Source organism: Apaloderma vittatum, unplaced genomic scaffold (assembly GCF_000703405.1).
Source record: "Apaloderma vittatum isolate BGI_N311 unplaced genomic scaffold, ASM70340v1 scaffold1040, whole genome shotgun sequence".
In the NCBI taxonomy this organism is placed as follows: Eukaryota; Metazoa; Chordata; class Aves; order Trogoniformes; family Trogonidae; genus Apaloderma; species Apaloderma vittatum.
The window spans coordinates 1-18,808 of NW_009695947.1; the positions used below are offsets into that span (position 1 = coordinate 1).

General features: G+C 40.6%; 1 protein-coding gene across 1 annotated transcript; it reads left to right on the forward strand.

Moving 5' to 3' along the window:
* Positions 1–4,970: 4,970 nt before the first annotated feature.
* On the forward strand, positions 4,971–18,032 carry LOC104269124 (enoyl-CoA delta isomerase 2, mitochondrial-like). The gene is made up of 7 exons (XM_009872769.1): positions 4,971–4,981; positions 5,875–5,931; positions 10,067–10,229; positions 11,681–11,779; positions 15,050–15,241; positions 16,030–16,099; positions 17,926–18,032. The coding sequence occupies exons 2-7, from the start codon at positions 5,921–5,923 to the stop codon at positions 18,030–18,032; spliced, it is 642 nt and encodes a 213-aa protein (XP_009871071.1). The 5' UTR covers positions 4,971–4,981; positions 5,875–5,920.
* The last annotated feature ends 776 nt before the right edge of the window (positions 18,033–18,808 follow it).

Consider the following 18,808-nt stretch of genomic DNA (forward strand, 5'->3'; position numbering starts at 1 on the left):
ATCCTGCGCTGGGCGCCTTCCGCAAACAAGGCCAACACTCTCCTCTTTCTGCCTCCTGAGGAAATGTTTAACCACCAAAGAGATTCTACCTTAGGCCGGACATAGGGCACCTCAAACCCTACTGAAATACGGAGACGAACGTGCGATTCTATGTTTCCTTGTTTGTTTGTCTTTGGTTTTCTTCCCCCCGCAGAAAACAAGCTTAGCTCCGCATCCAGCTAATTAAGGCTTCTTTCCAAGACTACTCTGGCTTTCCGTGCAGCGACGAATACAGCCTGTGCAGCGACGAATACAGCCTGTGCAGCGTGCCTTTACCACGTATCGTTTTCAAATTGCTTCCAAAGGAAGGGTCCCGTGCTGCGGGTGCTCTCCGGCACCTGTTGCACCTTCGTGGCGCTGCGGAAAGCGGGAAAGGGTCGCTCGGCTCGCAAGTAGGGTCAGAGCTGCCAGGGTTGATGTCTTCATTGAAAGTGGTTTAGTTGGAAATTCCACTGTAAGATTGCTCGGGCATGAGTAAGAATCGCAAAGCGTCTCAATTTGTAGAGTTTTCCTATCAAAAATAGCTTAAAAAGTGTGTGTTTGGTGTGTTAAGTGTTCTTGGTAAGCAAGTTCCAAAGTAGAATAATGAAGGAGGCATCACCGTACTGACAGATGAAAGACCTGTGATGCTCTGATTGTTAACAACACACAAATTTGGCTGTTAAAATGCACACTTTTGTAACTGAAATGCTTTTACTCAAGTATCTCCATTAGCTGTATGTAATTGAGCTGGGTTTTGCAGTTCATAGCCAACATCAAGCAGAGGTATCTGGAAGTGCTGAAGATGATTGGCTTGGAGCACGACTTTCTGTTGTAGTTAATTTGCTTTGAAGCAGCTGTTCACTAAAGTCAGTGTGAGCTGTCAGCTTTGCCTGTTTTAAGTCAGTGATGGCTGGGTGGTTCTGTAGCAGCTTTGTTGCTGCGTTCAAAAGAATCTGATAATGTGAACGCAAGCAAAGTGGGCACTAACTACGCTTTCTGTCCTTGAATTTTCGTGGGCTTGAATATGCTCTCAGATAGGTCCCACTTGCCATAAGGAATGACAATTTCTTTCTGCTGTTGCTTTTTAAGATTTCTCTCCCCATCAGAAGTTAGTTATGAGTTTCTTGAGGAGATTGTAAATACATTTTCAAATATTTCAGTTGATTGATTTTGTTTGTTTAATTTAATATGATGCTAGCAATTTTGAGCCTTTACTAGGGTAACAGTTACTGTCTTTAAAAAGTCCTATAATAAAAAGCTCCTTTTTTTCTCTCTTTCCTTGTACTTCTCCTGCTGTGGAAATCATACTCTTGTCTTCAACTGCGGTCTAGTGAAGAGAACAAGCAAACTTGTTCTTGCACGGCAGTCCTCATTAGGATGGAAATTGGTCTGTTTATTTCTAGCAGAGTTTTTGGGACATTGCACATATGAAGAAGTGAAAAACCCGTGAATGCCAGGAATTCGGAATTCATAGTGCAAAACGTGACATTCTACCTGGGCTCAGTGTGGAGACTTAATTCACTGTAATGAACCTTGTTTACAAGTAATCTTCATTTATAGTAATGCCAAAGTAGACCCCAGAGGTTTCACCAGTAGTTATCTTTGTTACATCAGTTTCTTCTTTTTCCACTGTGGTGTTGTATTCAGAGCATAAGAACATTTATGTTTTTTTCTTTTTTCCTCGCTGTTCCATTTTAAAAGAATAATTTAAATGTTGGTGAATGTGAATTGATATTCAGCTCAGATTTGATGTTTCTTCATCATTCTTACATAGTAAATGGTTGAGCCTTTCTTTCTGTTGTGATGAGGCCACTGATTACAACACGCATTTCAAGTTCCCTTGAAGTTTATTACAATAAAAGTTAGGCTGTAATCAGTAAACTCCAGCAAAAACTGTGGGCCGAGATTTTTAAGGTCTTGTTAAACCATCCTTTATTTTCTGAAGAAACAGAAACTGCTGCCAAGTAATTCAGTAGTAGATGTTCCACCAGAAAAGAAGAAGCAAAAGCTCTCTTGGAATGAGTTCTGGAATGCTTGTCCCTTCCATCAAAACTCAGGGTTTAAGTCACTGAGTAAGTGGTGCTATTTGTTTGGCTTTGGAGAGCTCTGGCAGTGATTAACACATAACTTGATAATTTGCCGACAACCTGGTTTTTAAATTATCCTGGCAGTAGTCTTTTGTCACTGAAAGCCATGATATCTCTTCTCACAAGTTACAACCAATAAGACAAGAGGAAATGGCATCGATACACCAGGGAGTGTTTAGGTTAGATGTTAGAAAAAACTTCTACACTGAGAGGGTTGTCAAAGGCTGGAACAGGCTGCCCAGAGAAGTGGTTGAATCACCATCCTTGGATGTATTTAAAAGTCATCTAGATACGGTGCTCAGGGATATGGTTTAGAAGTGGGCCTGGTAGAGTTGGACGGCAGTTGGACTTGATGATCTTAAAGATCTCTTCCAAACGTAATTATTCTATAGTTTCATATTAAAGAAAAAAAAAATCTCTCTTTACAGTTCTCAGAATACTATTTTATCAGCTAGTGCTTTTAATACGAGCGATGTTAAGTAATGGATGTTAGCCATCCGCAGAAGGCAGCATTATCGGTGAGCCGATAACTTCAGTATTTTATTTGTAAGCTACTGACTTTTCGTGTTGACCAAAATACCTACAGAAAGGGTGATAGCACTAAATGCAGTAGGTGGGCAGATTTCATTTGTTCTGAAATCCAGGGAGAACTTGTGTAATGTTTTGGTGTGCTGTTGTTTTGCTGTGTGTATAAAAGCTACTTTTTTTCCTGATAGAGTACACCAAGTGGAAGATTCTGTGATCCAGCCAGTAAATTAAAATTAAGTGGAAATCATCACTGTGTTGCTTTAGGAAGAAATAAAACACAACTTTGTCGTTAGTGCTACCTGACCATGTAGTTCATAGTTGCTTTTTGACCGCAGTGGTGCAAAGCCACGTTTAAAACCAGAACATCCAACTTCTGAATGTGTTTCACAGGATATCTCTGTGTCAATCTTCATGCTTGCAGAGATGTCTTACATGGACTGAGGAAGCACAGGAAGGTCTCTTGTGCTTTAGTCATTCACCGTGTCCAGTTAAGTCTGCTGGAAAGAGAGAGCTCTTACAAAGGTTTCAGGAGATGATCCCAGTTTCCCTCTCAGCAGCTGTGAGAAGAGAATATTAGCTGTGCCTGCGTAAAGCACAAAGAGCAGAGCATTCCACATCTTTGTCAGTGGTAATGTAGATTTTTAGCTATTCTTTAATATTGAAAAAAATAAATAAAAAAGTTAACAAGCACAGCTGAGCCACTTATGCTAAACAGCAATGATTCAGCCCTTCAATTTGCCAACAGACACATCATTATCTTCTAGTTTTTTTATGTCAAAACAGAGTAGGAGTGTAAAATAGTAAAAGCTGATAAGGATTTATACACTAAACTTGTGTTTGGAACAACAACTGAAATGTTCTAATGTAAGGAGGAAATAGTTTGACTTGCATTTACTTCTGTGTATTAAAGCAGCAGCAAGTGAATTGATTATAGAGTGTTTGCACTGATGATTTCTACTAGCTGGTTATAGTAGAAATACCAGAAAACTAGAAGCATTCCTGTTACCTTAAAGCAGTGCATTTTAGTTACTTCACACTTGCTACAAGGAGATGCTGCCAGGGAGGGATAGTAATTTTCTTATGTTTTTTAGGAAAACTGCAGTTCTGTCTACTGAGTCAAAATCTTCACTTTATGGTTAATAAAACCTTGTATTTCACCGAGTGAACAAAACGTACTGATTTCTAGACAATAACCTTTGTTTTGATTAGGCTACTGGTTTTTGACCTAAGAGGTGATGTGCTTCATCATCGTCATCATCATAGAATGGCCTAGGTTGGAAGGGACCTCAGAGATCATTTAATCCAACCTCCCTGTTTTGGGCAGAGACGCCACCTCTCGACTAGACCAGGCAACACATGGGGACCGAGCGGGAATCGAACCCGCGACCTTGGTGTTGTCATTGTTGCCAGCACTGCGCTCCACCCAGTGAGCTAACCAGCAACGAAAGATTGCTCTGGGTATCCCATAGGTTGCTGAGTTTCCTTTAGTACGGTCAAGGTTCCTCTTCTTTTCCCAGCTGAGCAATAGGTAGTTTTTGTAGAGAGAAGAGCTGAGAGTATGGCAGAAATTTGACATTAGCCCTCTCCATCTTCAGCTATATGGGGAAAGTTCTTATATTCTTGTGTAGGTGCTTGGGCTTTATGAATCCTTGATGTTACATTATTGTGCAGATAAATATCTTTTTGGATTCAGTAGTATATAAGCAATTGCATGATGCATGTGATGTGGGAAAACTGCAGATGAAAATTGCTAATGATTTTCATCTTAACAGCATAGATAGTAGCTTCCTGCTGCTCAACAGTATAAAGTACAACTTTAGATTTATTGCATGCAGAAAATACTGCAAGTGAATATGAATAGCAATAACACCATTTTTCGAGTTAGCAAGGATAGTGGCACTACCAATACTTTCCTTGTTGTCATTATTTGGTTATTAACCTTTCTTTTTCCGTTTTATAAATCTTTTTAGAGATTTTGATATGAAGTCTTGGGGGAGAATTAAGAGAAGTCAGAGTCTCAGGTTGAATTTCTTTTTCCAGATGGTCCATTTATTTTCTCACTGTTACAGTTTAAATACTGGTTTCTATTCCCCTCACATGCCTCATTTCCTAACAGCTGCTGCGGTTGCCAGCAGTGGCAGCCTTTCCCAGCAGCTGTGCTCATGCATCCTTTGATGTAGCTGAACTAATGATCATAGGTTGATATTCCTTCTCCATCTCCTCCGGGGAGGAAAATCAGGATAATTTTGAGGGAGGATCAAAATGGGAGAAATGGTGCCGAAAGAGGAGGACTGAAGCCTGAAACTCTGCTTGGAACAGGAACACTCCGTGGCCAGGTGCCAGCAGTCAAGGATTACCTCGGCCACCCCACCAGGGAGGGCTCGTGGTTCCTCCGCTGTGGGGGGGGTGTCCTGACAGCAGCACAAAGAGCCAGGAGGTCTTGTTTGGTTGCTTCCCTGCTTGGCTTCGAAGCAGCCTCTTGGAGCAGTGGTTTCTGGTTCTGGAGCAGACCCAGTGAAGGACTTGGGATCCAAGGTTTGGGCTCCTGAACCTTGTAGAGGCTCTGGCTTGCACCTCAGACATGGTGATGGGCTTGGCTGGGTGACGTGTGCTGTCCCCTCTTTGCAGGGGCTCCGGAGAGGCACTGGATCAGAAGCTTGATTTAGGTTATTACCAAACACTCGATGCCTTGAGGTTTGTGGGAATTGATTGCTTTGTATCCTAACTAAAAATAACCAAACAACCCATACCACTCTTTCTACAATAGCAAAACAGTATTTTTTTTAATTTTCTCTTAAGATGGAAAGAACAGGAGCAGAAATATTGCCGCTTTATAATGCTGTAATTGTGTGAAACGGAAGGGGGCAGTTACATGCTGTTCTGAGTGAGGAATATATGGAAAGAGCAGCGCAAAAGATCACAGCACCTGGAGATAGTGGTCGTGGCAAAGAAGAGATGTCTTGTGCATTACCTGGAGCATTACACAGAACGTGCAAGAGATACCCACATCTTCTGTTAAACATACGTTCCAAGATTCATCTGAGTGGCATTTCAATGTACTTCTTATTTCTGTCTGATAACACCTCCTATTACTTTTTTTTCCCTTTTTTGTCTCTCTAAAGCTAGTTACAATAATGCAAAATGAGCATTCTCTAGTTCTGTCTTGCTTCTAGCACCACCCACCGCTTCTAATCCTAATAGGATTTTTAACTGCTTTTTGTCTGTGCTTTATTTTCCCAGATCTAATAACCTTTAAAAGGAAACCTTTATTAAGTAAACAGAAGATGGAGTTCAGGTATATCCATCCCTTTCTTTTGCTGAGCGAGTCTGATGTTTCCTATGCAAAGAGATCTTTTGGCTTCTGTTTAGTCTTAATGAGGAAATGGCAAAGTTGCTTTAGAAGTTACAAAGTGGGCAGCCAGCATTTCACAAAAAGTTGGCATTTTTAATTCTATTATAAAGTCCTTATGCAGGTGACAGAACTACACCATAATGAGATACCCTGTCTTTAACAGGCTCTGCAGTCTTTTCTTACAGTGAGAAACTACTTTCAGTGTAATCGACTTGAAAAATTTTAATTAAGAACCTTATGTTTATCGGGAAAACAGACATTGATGTGAACAGGTCGAATTAGTAGGATGGGCTTGCAAGATATCCAGAATGACTGAAAGGGGGCAAAGAGATGTCCAAGGCAAGCGAATAAATACAAAATGATTGTCAGCCTGGCTGTTTGAGGTTCAGGCAGTGATGCCTGGGGTTTATTTCTTTTGTGAGCTTACGAAGTACCAAGGGAATGATGTTGCAGGAGCATGCAGGTATTTGTCATGGACTTTGCAGCTGCTCTGCCAAGCTCTGACTCCTCTTGCTACTCTGTCTGTCTGTTGGGAGCTGGTTTTCTTACCCAGCTGTGGGAGGTAACTGGGCCCTCATAGCTCTTCCGTGGCTGCTGGTACAGGAAAAGTAATATGTGGCGGTGGGGCAGTGGCAGCTAATTGCCTGCAAGGTGCAGGGCAATGCAGAAAGGAATGCAAAGGAAATCATTGAGCTTTGTTGAAGTGAGTAGATGAGAAGGGTGAATACAGAGGGGGTTTCAGTGCCCTTTCCTGGGCTTCTTGGATTGCAACAAGAGCAGGTTTGCCACCACTAGTGTGTAGGTCGGCTTCCAGGCTCTCTGCCTGCCTTGTGTGGTTTCAGTGGGACCACTAAAATGAGACATGGATTTGCTCCGTGAGAGAGTAAGAAGAATTCAGTGTCACAGCAAGGGAGCAGCAGATGGAGAGAGCAGGTCCTCCCCGTAGTGGGCTACAGCAGCCTCTCCTGCTCCTCAGTCTTTGGGATTGTGACACAGCATCGCTATGTGGTGCCAGAAACGGCAGCGATCTACTCTTTGTGATCGACTTGGGGTCAAGGAGCTCTGGTCCTGCTATTCGTGTCTCTTTGAAGAATAAGGTCCTGCCAAGATGAATGAATTATGGAATAACTTAATTTTTCCTTTGCGTTTTCATCCTTTGTTGTTCTAATGGAGAAAGAGTAGCAGTCAGCGTATCCTTAGCCTGTTGAGAACTGGTGATCATCACTGTTGTGTAGTAAATGTCCTCTGAGATCAGAAGTCAGAGAGAAGGGAAGCGAATCGTAGACACCCTGCAGAGAACTGAGCTACAAACAGCAAGGAAGAACTAAAGAAAAGAGGCCTTTTCTTATAAACTTTAGACTTTCACATACAGCTAAGTTGCACAATCTCCTATTACAAAGCAGTGGGTAAGGAGGAAAAGAAGAACGGAAGATGAAGTATTTGAAGTGGATAGATGATGTGTTTTACCCAAACATTTTTGTAGCTAAGAAGTAAAACTGGATATAACCAAAGAGCAAAGGAAAGTAGCTCTGAGTCTGGAATTAGGAAAAGTGCTTTCCACTTTTCCCCAGCCAGAATTTTTTTGTTTTTAATTCACTTAATTGTTTTCTCATCCTCTTTGAACTGGTAGGCTTTGTATCCTTAATAAGGAAGAGAACCTGTGACCTGCTAAATGCCAAATGCCCTTAACCCTGAATATGTGTGGGCACATACCTTCAGACTGGCTACTCTGCCCTTCCACTCTCCTCACTGCCCATCCTCAACTCTTATTAATTTGTGGTCATTATCAAATTGTACATAAAAGAGATTCTTAAAGCTTGTTTATAGTAATTACCATAGCCAAGCTGAAGTGAAGTCCAGTTTGTCAAACTGACCCAGATCTCCCTTCTAAACATTGAACTCACTTTAGTATAGTCACTGTCTAGACTGACAAAAAAAAAAAAATAGTGCTAGATACATGGATAGTCGTGGGAACAGCAGCATTCAAGCTGTTCCAAAAATGGCTAGCAAAATTGGAGGGGGGGAGGGAGAAACAAAAAAAAAAACCCCTGCAAACCAAAAAAATCTAAAAGTCTTCTTCCTGTGCTCTCATTTACTTCTTCCTGTATAGGGGACTTAAAAAATGTATTTGGGAATAGAGTCTGAAGGCAAGCATCAAGTTAGAATTGTAGAATAGAATCATGTTCTGTGACTCCAAAACAGACTAATCAAAAAAAGGTCAATATTAAAAAACCCCTTTTATCTGTACACATTTAGATGTACTTTTTCCTATCAAAGAGTTTTTACTGAGGCTGGAGGTGAAGTCCGCAAGTTGGCCAAACAGGCTTCCAGCTGGTTAAGGGATACCCTTGTTAAACTCTGACGCAGTCTCTGGACACCTCGGTTTGGGTGTTGGTTAACCTGGCAGATAGTTAACGCACCCCTGTCTGGGGCCACTGCTGTGGTCAGAAAGCCCTACAGCTGAGCCGCTGAAATAGGACGAATTTCTGTTTCCGCAGCCTTTTGCGATAGCCGAAATAAGAAGAATTTCTGTTTCCGCAGCCTTTTGCGATAGCCTGTTCCATGTTCAGGTAGATTTCTTTTTACCAGCATAACATTTTGAAGCAGGTTCTGAAATTCTTGCTTTTTGTTTCTGTCATTCAAACTCATTAGCCCCCAAATATCAAGTACTTAGATTTTGTTAATACGAAAGTGCTGTAACAGGACACAATAGATCTTCCAAATGTTTTCATAAGACAACTAAAACCTTTTCTGTGTGTGACATGAAAGAGAAGTAAAATTAATTGGACAAGGTTGGCATTCTTCACACTTTCTGTCTGCAGCTTTCGGGATGGCAACAGAAAATAGATTTTACTTAAACAATAAGAACAGTGAAGATATTTTACAAGTGGGCAGCAAAATTTCCATTCTTCACACTTTCTGTCTGCAGCTTTCGAGATGGCGACAGAAAATAGTTTTTACTTAAACAATAAGAACAATGAAGATATTTTACAAGTGGGCAGCAAAATTTCTCTGAAATTCTCCTTCGTTATGTATAAAAAGGCAGAATTTTCATGTTCAGTATGAAATGGTGGTTCTGTAACTGAAATGTTAGCATTAAATGAATAATGAAACATTCTATCAGTCTGCATTTGAGAGAATCGTTAATTTTTCAAATGTGACTGGTTGTGAGATCTATCATGTAAGAAGTTTAACATGACAGCTGTGTCAGGTTAGAATGGGAAAGCTGGGAGGTTTTTGGCCTTTTATATTAATATAAGGAAGGAATATTGATACATGAACTTCTAACATTTAAAAAATATTGAATTTACTTAACATACAATGCAATTTAACTAAAGAAAACTGAGACGGCGTGCTTTTGCGCTCTTGAAACAAGCCAAAATTTTTAGACAACTTGGCTTTTGATTCCAAACTCGGTTCAAGAGAACCTGCCTTTACAAAACGTTACAAGGTTGCGTAGGTTTGGTTCTTTCGGCCAGTTGGCCTTCACTTGTGCTGTCCTGCTTGGAGAACCAAGCTTTTCGTTCGAAGTGTTTCTAGGTAGAAGCACACAAACTTGAAAAGATCCAAACTTGAAAAAGAACAGACAGGCTGTGTCCTCATTTTAATTCATAGATATAGAAAGCTGTTCGTGTTGCATAGAGAAATTAAGACCATCGATAAACGTGTTCTATGTTTCTTATTTGTCGTGGACAGAACCTGTAGGGTTCTGATTTATTCCAGAAGCAGCAAATCATTATTTTACCGCTGCTGCCATTTAGTGGTCCGTAGATGATCATCTGGTGTATTACTGCATAGTTTCATTGTCATCTGGCAGCCGTAAATCTAGCATTTTACCTACTGCAGAGAGATAGTGTTGTGTTCTTCAAAGATTGTTGCAGCTAAGGCAAACTTCTAAAGCAATTTTCCTGTAATTTTCAGTATTTTGCTTTTGGTTGTTGTTATAATCAGTGCAGGTACAAAAATTTACTGTTTTACATTGACTTTAAACTTCTCAAAAAGCAGTGTATTTGTTTCTTCTCTAGGCTTGCACAAAAAACAAGCAATGGCTTTTTTTTCCCCCCCCACTTACTGACAGGCGAGCACGAGGCGTTTGCGTTCCAGCGGTTCACCTGCACCTGACGGCAGCCACCATGCAAGTCAGCCAGAAAGACTTTGAAAAGGCTCAAGAACAACTGAAGCTTTTGAAAAAGGATCCTGGGAATGAAACTAAGTTGCAGCTCTATGCTCTGTTTAAACAGGTAGGCTTGACTTTACTTGGTAAACGGGTATTTGTCATCTGAGGGGATGGACCTGTAACATATTTACATAAAGCAGGGGTTGTTCAAATGTATTGTGCCTTAACAAGATCTTCTCTTCTTGAAAGGCCAGCCCCTCAAACTCTGCCTGAATCCTTAGGGAAGCCAAACCTGTTTCATTTTACAAATCATGCTTTGAGTAGAAATCTTTTATTCAAAGGAATAGAGCAAATTTACAATTGTGTGATGCCTTCCATATAATATAGCATATATTGATGTGGCTCTGGGAAATAGTTTATGCCTAGGACAAAAGAGTATGCCATGTGCTTCCTCTTAAATATGTTGTGTCTGCAATCAGTCACCTGGGCCTGTAATGTCATGTTGTTGACATAGGAAGGTTAATTTTTTTATTTATTTATTTTTTTTGCTTTTCCTTCTTTTGTGTGGTTGTTCTAGTCTTCCATTCCACCTTGCCCCTCAAATTCTACCACACTTTGAAGGTTATTCTTTACTGCAGCATGGAAGGAGACCTTTGCAGAAATAGCGGCAAGTCCTTGGCAGGGTTTGTGCTATTATTTGGGGAAGTATTTGTGGGTCAAGATTGGCTGCAGAGTCAGTATAGGGTGTGGATCGTTGCACTGAAGAAGACAATCAGTCACTCCCTAAAAGAAACTCTTCAGCAGATGGCTATTCCAGATAGTTTTACTGATTTATTAGGACATAATTTTATTTGTTGTTTATTATATTATTATATTAGTTTATTACTTGTTACTAAGAATTAATAATCATGAGCTCATAGAATCGTTAAGGTCAGAAAAGACCTCTAAGATCATCTAGTCAAACCAACACTACAATGACCGCTAAACTCTATCCTGAAGTGCCACGTCTACATGTAAATGTGTTTGTTATTTTCTGCCTCTGTCCTGAAATATTTCTCTCCAATACTGTGATCATAGAATGCTTCAGGATAGCTCAGACTCCTGTCGTTCAAAGGGCCCAGTGCCCTTGCTCATAGCAGGGCCACTTTTGGAGTAAGGTCCAGCTTAGTAGATCCTGTGGTTTCTTTGCTCACAGACCTTACAAGTCTTTAACTTTCTTTTTAAACCATAAAACTTCCACAGTTTTTGACACAGGAGAACTTAACATGCATAGACGTTTTGGAAACCAGTGTCTCGTGTTGGTTAGACATTTTTGAAAGCCCAGCACCAGGCATTAGGCAATAGCAGATACTGAAGACTTGGTCGTATGTGAGTTGTCTGAATATTGCCCAAGCGCTAGGTATTCCTTCCATTTCAGAGATGATTTCTACCACAGTCATCTTTTGTATGTGAATTGTCTGAATATTGCCCAAGCACTAGGTATTCCTTCTGTTTCAGAGATGATTTCTACCACAGTCATCTTTTTCTACTTTAGTCAAAGGCTTAAATAAGTTTTTATTTCATTCTTTTTTTCAGGCTACCGAAGGTCCTTGCAATTCTCCAAAGCCTGGTATGCTGGACTTTGTCAAGAAAGCCAAGTGGGATGCATGGAATTCTCTTGGCGATTTGTCTCAGGTGACAATGTCTATGATTTCACTCAGATGCTTCGTAGATTACCTTGAAGTGCCTGTTCTGTAATTGAGTAGCTGGTGTCTGAAATATGTTATATGCTAGTTGAATGACTGTGCTTTAGGCACCAAAATGTTTTGCACTGTGTTCTACAGTCACTTCACTGCTTCGGTGTTTGGAGGTTCTTTTTTTTATTGTGTAAGGCTTGTTCTACATCATTAGTGCCAGCTTGTACCAATGTAAATTTCTTTACGTATCTGTTGACTCTCAATAAAAATAGTGCTTTTCACACTGTGTTCTATTCTACTCTCCCTTTTAAGAAAGATAGATTGAGCTTCTCTGCTCTTAAAATAAAGAGCAAATTTGTGAATCCAGCATATTGATAACTTTGTAATTTTAAAAGGTCAGTCTCTTATGCCACTAACTAAAAGACTAGAAAAAAAGCTGTATATTGAGGGCCTCTCTTCGTTCTCACTCAGTGTATCTTACATCTTTAATACCTTTCGAAACCTTTAGAGAAGTCTTTATTTCAAGTGAGGCAAGCCAGAAGAATACAGATGCAAAGATATGCAAGTGTTCTTTTTTTCATGCAGACTGTAGTAAGTCCAACATCACATATTAGCTACCACAGTTCCTTCAGCTACTATTAAATGAAGGAAGTATAAGTTTTACAAACCAGCTGTGTCACTGCTGCATTAGGCCAGCTGTTAGGAGTAGTTTCTGAGGTCAGTCAAGGATAATATAGAAGTATTTTGCATTTTTCCTTTTAAAAGAAAACATACTTGCATGATTTTATGAGTATAACATATTCTTGTGCCGCTTTTGGTTGCATCTTGATTTTTTTTTTGTTTGCATTTTGTTTTCTGAGATGGCTATGTATCTTGTAGGAATAGCCAAGAAACACTTAAAGAATCTGCTCTTGAACTTACAACGGAGAGGTAATAGACAATCTCATATGCAACAGATTACAGATCATAGAATTGTTCAAAGTGCATTATCCTTCCAAGAAAACAGGTTCTAAAAATCAAGAACGTGGAATTCTTTTAAATCACTGCTTACTATAGAAATAGGGAGGCAGGATTCTTCAGGCTTCTGCGTGTAATGTTTGTGCTAGATGAAAACTAGTGCCTTCAAGCAATTCTAAAACGCCATAGACCCATTTTGGCACTCGTATTTTCAGCAACACATGTTGCTGAAATAAAAACTTTTATTTTGTTGGAGAAATGTCCAACTGGAAAGCAGAAACAGAGGACCCATAGACATGTGTAAATGCTGGGAATGCAACAAATATCTTGTCCTGGTTTTCTGTTCAGTGATTTTTACTTTCCAGCTCAGTCTCTTCTCAGAGGCTGCACTCTCTGAAGTCAGCAGCACGTTTCTGCAGATAGTGTGTGCTACTGGCAGTGATAACACCTGATGTTTACAGTCACTGCCTGGCACTGGGATGCAGAAAGGCTCTTGCTTGGACTTATCCCTGCAGTGACCAAGGCCACTGCTGGCTCGTGTGTGCCACGCTGGGGGTGCTGGGAGGTAAGAGGGGCCAAACAAAGTAAAACGTTGCACCTCCGGGAAGTTACAGACAGAACAAGTGACCAACAACAGTATCCCATCCCATGTACATCATACTCAGTATAAAGCTGAGGGATCACAGGAGTTAAGGTCTCTTCTTCAGTGGGTGGCATCTGAGGAGGGCTCTGTCTGATCTTCTGGCTTTGATCCCAGTCTCAAGCTCCCGAATCCAGCTCCCTTGTCTGGTTCCCCCCTGCTGCTGAGCCTGGGGCTGCCGCGGTGCCGCTCACTCTACAGCATCAGTGGGGATTGTTCTTGGGGTGGCAGGAGATTCGGATTCAGTTTCGGTTTTGTATATATTTGTATAGATTTAATTATTTTCATTAACATCAGTACTGTTATTAATTTATTGAAGCTGTTGTTGTTTTCTCTTCCAATCCATAAGTCTCTCTGCCTCATTCCCTTTCCCTTCCAGTTTGGGAAGAGAGAGGGGTTAGAGAGCATCTGTCAGGGTTCAGTGGCCAGCTCAGCCCTAACCCTCAACAGATTTATTGACGCCCAATATCAGGCACAAACCGGGCTCTGATATATTGCCCAAATACTTCAGATTCCACCTCACGCAGTTAAGGAGTATCAGATCTTTTCTTTGAGAATCCTGAGGGGTTGGAAAAAAAAACGCTCACAGCTTGCATCATGTCATTGTTGAATGCAATATTATATCATGTCCTTTTAAGTTTTCAGTCAGAGTTCACTGTATTAGTGCGGACTTGCCTGCCATTTGCATTGTGGTATTGTTTATTTGTTATTATTTTGTTGTGGTTTTTACATTGTGGGTGCAAGGTGATCGCTGCTGCTGTGCTGTGGTGTTTACTGCTGGTCTATGGTTTGATAAACTGGGCAGCAAGTTTACCTGGGTTCCTCGGATGCTGGCTGATGGATTTTCTTATTAATTATAGTCTCAATTTCACCTTGGAAAATCACCACTTCTTTGTCTGACAAGCTGATCCCACCAGATTGTGATAACTTTGGATACGGTTATTATTATCTTTTATCATTTTTGTTGAACGTATTTCCGATTCTCTTGTGTATGTGGCCACAATTTAAGCCTCAGCGCTGGTCTAGGTCTTACAGGGTTTTGACAACACGGAGCACTGCCACTGCTCCAGCTTCAGCACTGGATGCTGCTGCTACTCGGACTTCAACTACTCAAACTCGGGCAAGGAACACTGCAAAAACATCGACAGCCGCTGTGGGCGCTCCTGAATCCATACTGGTACAGTTGCTCCAGTTTTCTCAGTGATGGATGAGGAAGATCCTCATGTAGCACCATCAAAGGAGTCCAAAGCCAAGGTGACAGATGATGCCCCTGCGACTGGGAACAAACACCTAACAAAACCAGGTCTCCCAGTTTCAGGTTATGAAACCCTAACCCTCAACAAGTCTCTCGGTGGATGGGAATATTTCTCCAGAAAAATAAGCATCATCGTCCCAGCATTTATGCACTTCTGTTTTGCAGATCCATTTCCATATGACTTAGAGCATGGTTTCCGGTGTTTAAAAACAACGTATTCCTATTCTCATCCTAATTAGAATGCTTTCTGATTGAGATTGAGATTTGATTTTTTTTTTTTTTTCCTGAAGCACAGGCCTTCCCTTATTTTCCCCCGGAGATTACCATTTTATGAACAGCGTAACAAACTGATTTCCATTTCAGCCTTTGCTAATCTTGTGTGATTTTTTTTTTTCTTTCTTTTTCTTTCATTGCAGGATAATGCCAGACAGAAATATACTGAACTTGTCTCAAGTCTGATCTCTGCAGAATCTGCTGGCCAGAAAAAAGATGCTTCTCCAGAAGAGGGCAGACATGATGGCTATGAAACGATACTAGTTACCACCAAAAACAATATCACAAAGATAATGTTTAACCGACCTGATAGGAAAAATGCCATCAACCGTAAGGTAAAGAAATCAATTTGGGAGAATTAATGGTTTTTTTCTTTCCTGGGTAGGCTACTTAAATTTTTAAAGAATCATTACTACAGGTTTAGCAGAACTGACTGAAGTGTGATGGTCTGAATTTTGTGAGAGCTTAGTATCTTGACTCTGATGACAACCTACAGAGTAAATAACCAGTATAAAATGAAACTATTATGCCAGAATTTTACAGGTTGGGCTATTCTGTGTCTTTTGAGGTTTTTTTTCAAACTTGGGAGGTTACAATCTGCGCTGAACTAAAGTGGCCGGTTTTGTGGAGAGAGGATTTGACTGTAGCTTTATGTCTATCAAAGCACGTGTGCAGCCTAGTTTGGTTCAGCGCTGTTGTGTGTATGTCTAGAGTCTTGAGATTCCCATAGCTATTTTCATGAGGAAATCCATCCCATCGGAAACATTTCACAGCTGCAAAGATGACTGAACAAGAGCTTCACCCCTCTGCTGCTAATTCTTTAATATATTAATTTTGCCCCTTAAACTACTTGTCAGGTTTTAAAATTAGCTGTATCCAGTTCTGAAAGACCTTATTCTGTCCGTTAGATTTTGATCAGCAGTCTCGACTATTGCAAGAATATGTCTTTATTATCAGAAATACCTCACATACAGTGCCTAAGTTTCTGTGGATATACTTTTTTTTAAAAGGCCCGTAATCTGTCTCTTGAGTTTGTTGTTATCAGTGTAAATCTCCTTTTTATTGTCTTTTCCAGTTATCACATTTGTAGTTGTTGATTTATTTTTTTATTCCTCTTACACAGATGTACAGAGAAATTATCAAAGCACTTGAAGAAGCTGGGAAAGACGATTCTACCATAGCAGTTATTACTGGTACAACACTTCATATGCCCCTCAGATTTGTTTTGTATTATGCCAAAGTATGGTACTGACATGAGCTATCTACCTGTATTTAGACTAAGGTACAACTGTATAAGTGAGGAAATTCTTTCATCTAGTATAGACGAAAGGTTTTTCCAGAGTGGCTTGGCAGATTTCTTTAAAGATGGTGTTTCAAATTCTTTAGCAAAGTTGCTGTTACGTCAGAAAATACCTTTCTTAGTTGGAAAGATAGACATGGAATACTCTTAAGGGCTTTAATGCTTTTGAATAGTTGATATGTCTGCTCCACAGTGTCTTTATGGGTATGGGTTTAGTTAATTTTCTCTATCTCTGTGATACACTGGAACATACTGAAAACAAGCCCTTTAAATCCTGCACTGACATGGCCCACAGAAAGTCTGCGCTGCATATTTACCTGTGATCATCAGAAAAAAATCATGCTTTATGTGGACTTTTTTTTCCCTATGGCTGCAATAGAAAAGGATTGGCCAGGCGAGCTGCAGCCTGGCCTGGCTGTGTCCATCCCAGTCGCCAGTTGTGTGCAGCTGAGTGAGCGCAGCAATAATACGAAAGGGCAGCCCAAACTCACGCTGCCTGTGAGGTCCAGCTGCTCTGGGGACACATGGTTTAGATCCTTTAGAGGACCCTTAGATCTGTCTCTGACGCTGACTGACCGATGCAGCAGCGAGGGCCGGAGGGACAGGGTGGCTGAGGGCAGGTGCTGCCTGTCCTGATCATCCTTTGGGCAGATGGGGGTGCGTTTAGGAAATTAGCCAAAGCCTGGGCTTTGGCTGACAGCTACGTAGTGTGGATGCAAGGTGAATTTGGGCTTAAGCCCATTAACCCATTACTTCTGAGATATTTGCATACGTGTTCTTCTTCTCCGCTGTCTTCTTTCCCAACACCTAGTGCTCCCGGGATCCTGCATTTCTTTTCAGTAGCAGTGACTAGGCACAACCACCCTTACAAAACAAAAAGGGTAGTTTACACAACTGGAACGTTTAGCACGTGTATAGCTAAGAGTAAAGAGCAAAGACCCCTGCACAAACCTCTCTGTTCGATGTAGTTAGTAAAGGCACTGCAGTGTAAAGTAATGGATGCGCTAACCAGCGGGAGGTCCCATCCTATGAATGTCCTTGTGGAATGTGGGATGATTTAGACGATTAAATCATGCAGTTTAGCTTCTAAATACTCCTTGCTTTTTTTGATGGTGCCTCAGCCTATCTTGCACGTTCACTGGCAGGTAATCTGCTGCTTATTGAAGAATACATCTCTGAGTACAGTGATTTCAATGCGGTGCTGTCAGTCTTGTCCTTAGAATTCTATGCCTGTTCCTTAACTGGTCCTAAAACCTGTAAAACTTCTGCCACGTACTAAATAGGTTATTCTGTCTACTTTTGATTCCTTCATTAGTTTGAAGGGGCAGGAAGGGAGATGCATAAACTTACATTTCCATCTTCCTCTTTAAAAAAAACCGTGTCTTGCATCTTACTGCATGAATGGTTGTGAACTGACAGGAAGAAAAACTCAAGCAAGTATGCAAGGAAAGAAGTACATTGGTTTTTTTCATCTGATACTTACGGGTTCCCCCCCTCCAGTCTTAAAATTAAATATTCTTTGGCTTTTTACCCATTGTGTTCTAGTGCATTGTCAGTCAGAACTTATTTTTAAACCATATATATTCTTTAATGTAAGTGTATACTTTGAGACAATCCCTCTAATTATTAACGTTAGACACTTGGAGTGAAATGATTGTGTAAATGTAATAAGTGGAAGCTTCTCTTACCTATGCATTTATTCATATGTGTTGTCTGCAGGAAATGGAGACTACTATAGCAGTGGGAATGATCTGAGTAATTTTACTGATGTCCCGCCTGGTGGAATGGAGAAGATGGCAGAAGATGGAGCAGTATTACTCAAGTAATTTCATATATGCCTAAGCTACAGTAATGGGTGAAATGGAATTTGCAGGCACTTAGCAAACATGACTGCAGGTACCCACCAGGACTAACCGTGTGCACCAACACAAAGATCATGTGGGAGAAGTAGTATTAATTGCATGAAATAAGTAAGAAAGTGAGATGAGTATTAGAAATCTTAAGTACAGTGATGCTAAAGGCTCAATGTTATTTTTAGTCCCCAAAGTACCTGCAGATATAATGACAAAAACCTTATTTTGGCTGTATAGCTTGTAAGCTTCAATGAAAAATCTGTGGGGTTTTTGATATCTGGCAGTGCCTACCCTAGCGGACATCCCAGAATACATTCACTGTCAGATGTCTTTGACTAGAGGTTAGGTGTAACGAACTTGTTCAGAATTGCCCGGGAATTCTGAGATCTTTGAGTCTGAACCTACCTGGTAAACTAATTTATTTTCTAAGGTCAGGGAGATCAAAGGCATCATGTGACACAGTGGCTGAATTGGTAGTTTTGGGGACAAACCGCATGTTTCTTTCTTCCCTGTGTAAGCTGATTTCATCTTCTCCTTTACTTCTGGGTGTGACTGTTATATCTGAGATATGTTTGCACGTTGGATTGCTCTCTCAAGCATTTGCAATCAATAGAAAAATCTAAATACACAGAAAGGCAAACAATGATTTTTTTTTTTTTTTTTAAATGAACTGCAAGTGAAGTACTCGATTTTGCAGCTTTTGCTTGGGCAAGCTGTCCGTGGATCACAGTTGCCCCTACAAAGCAATA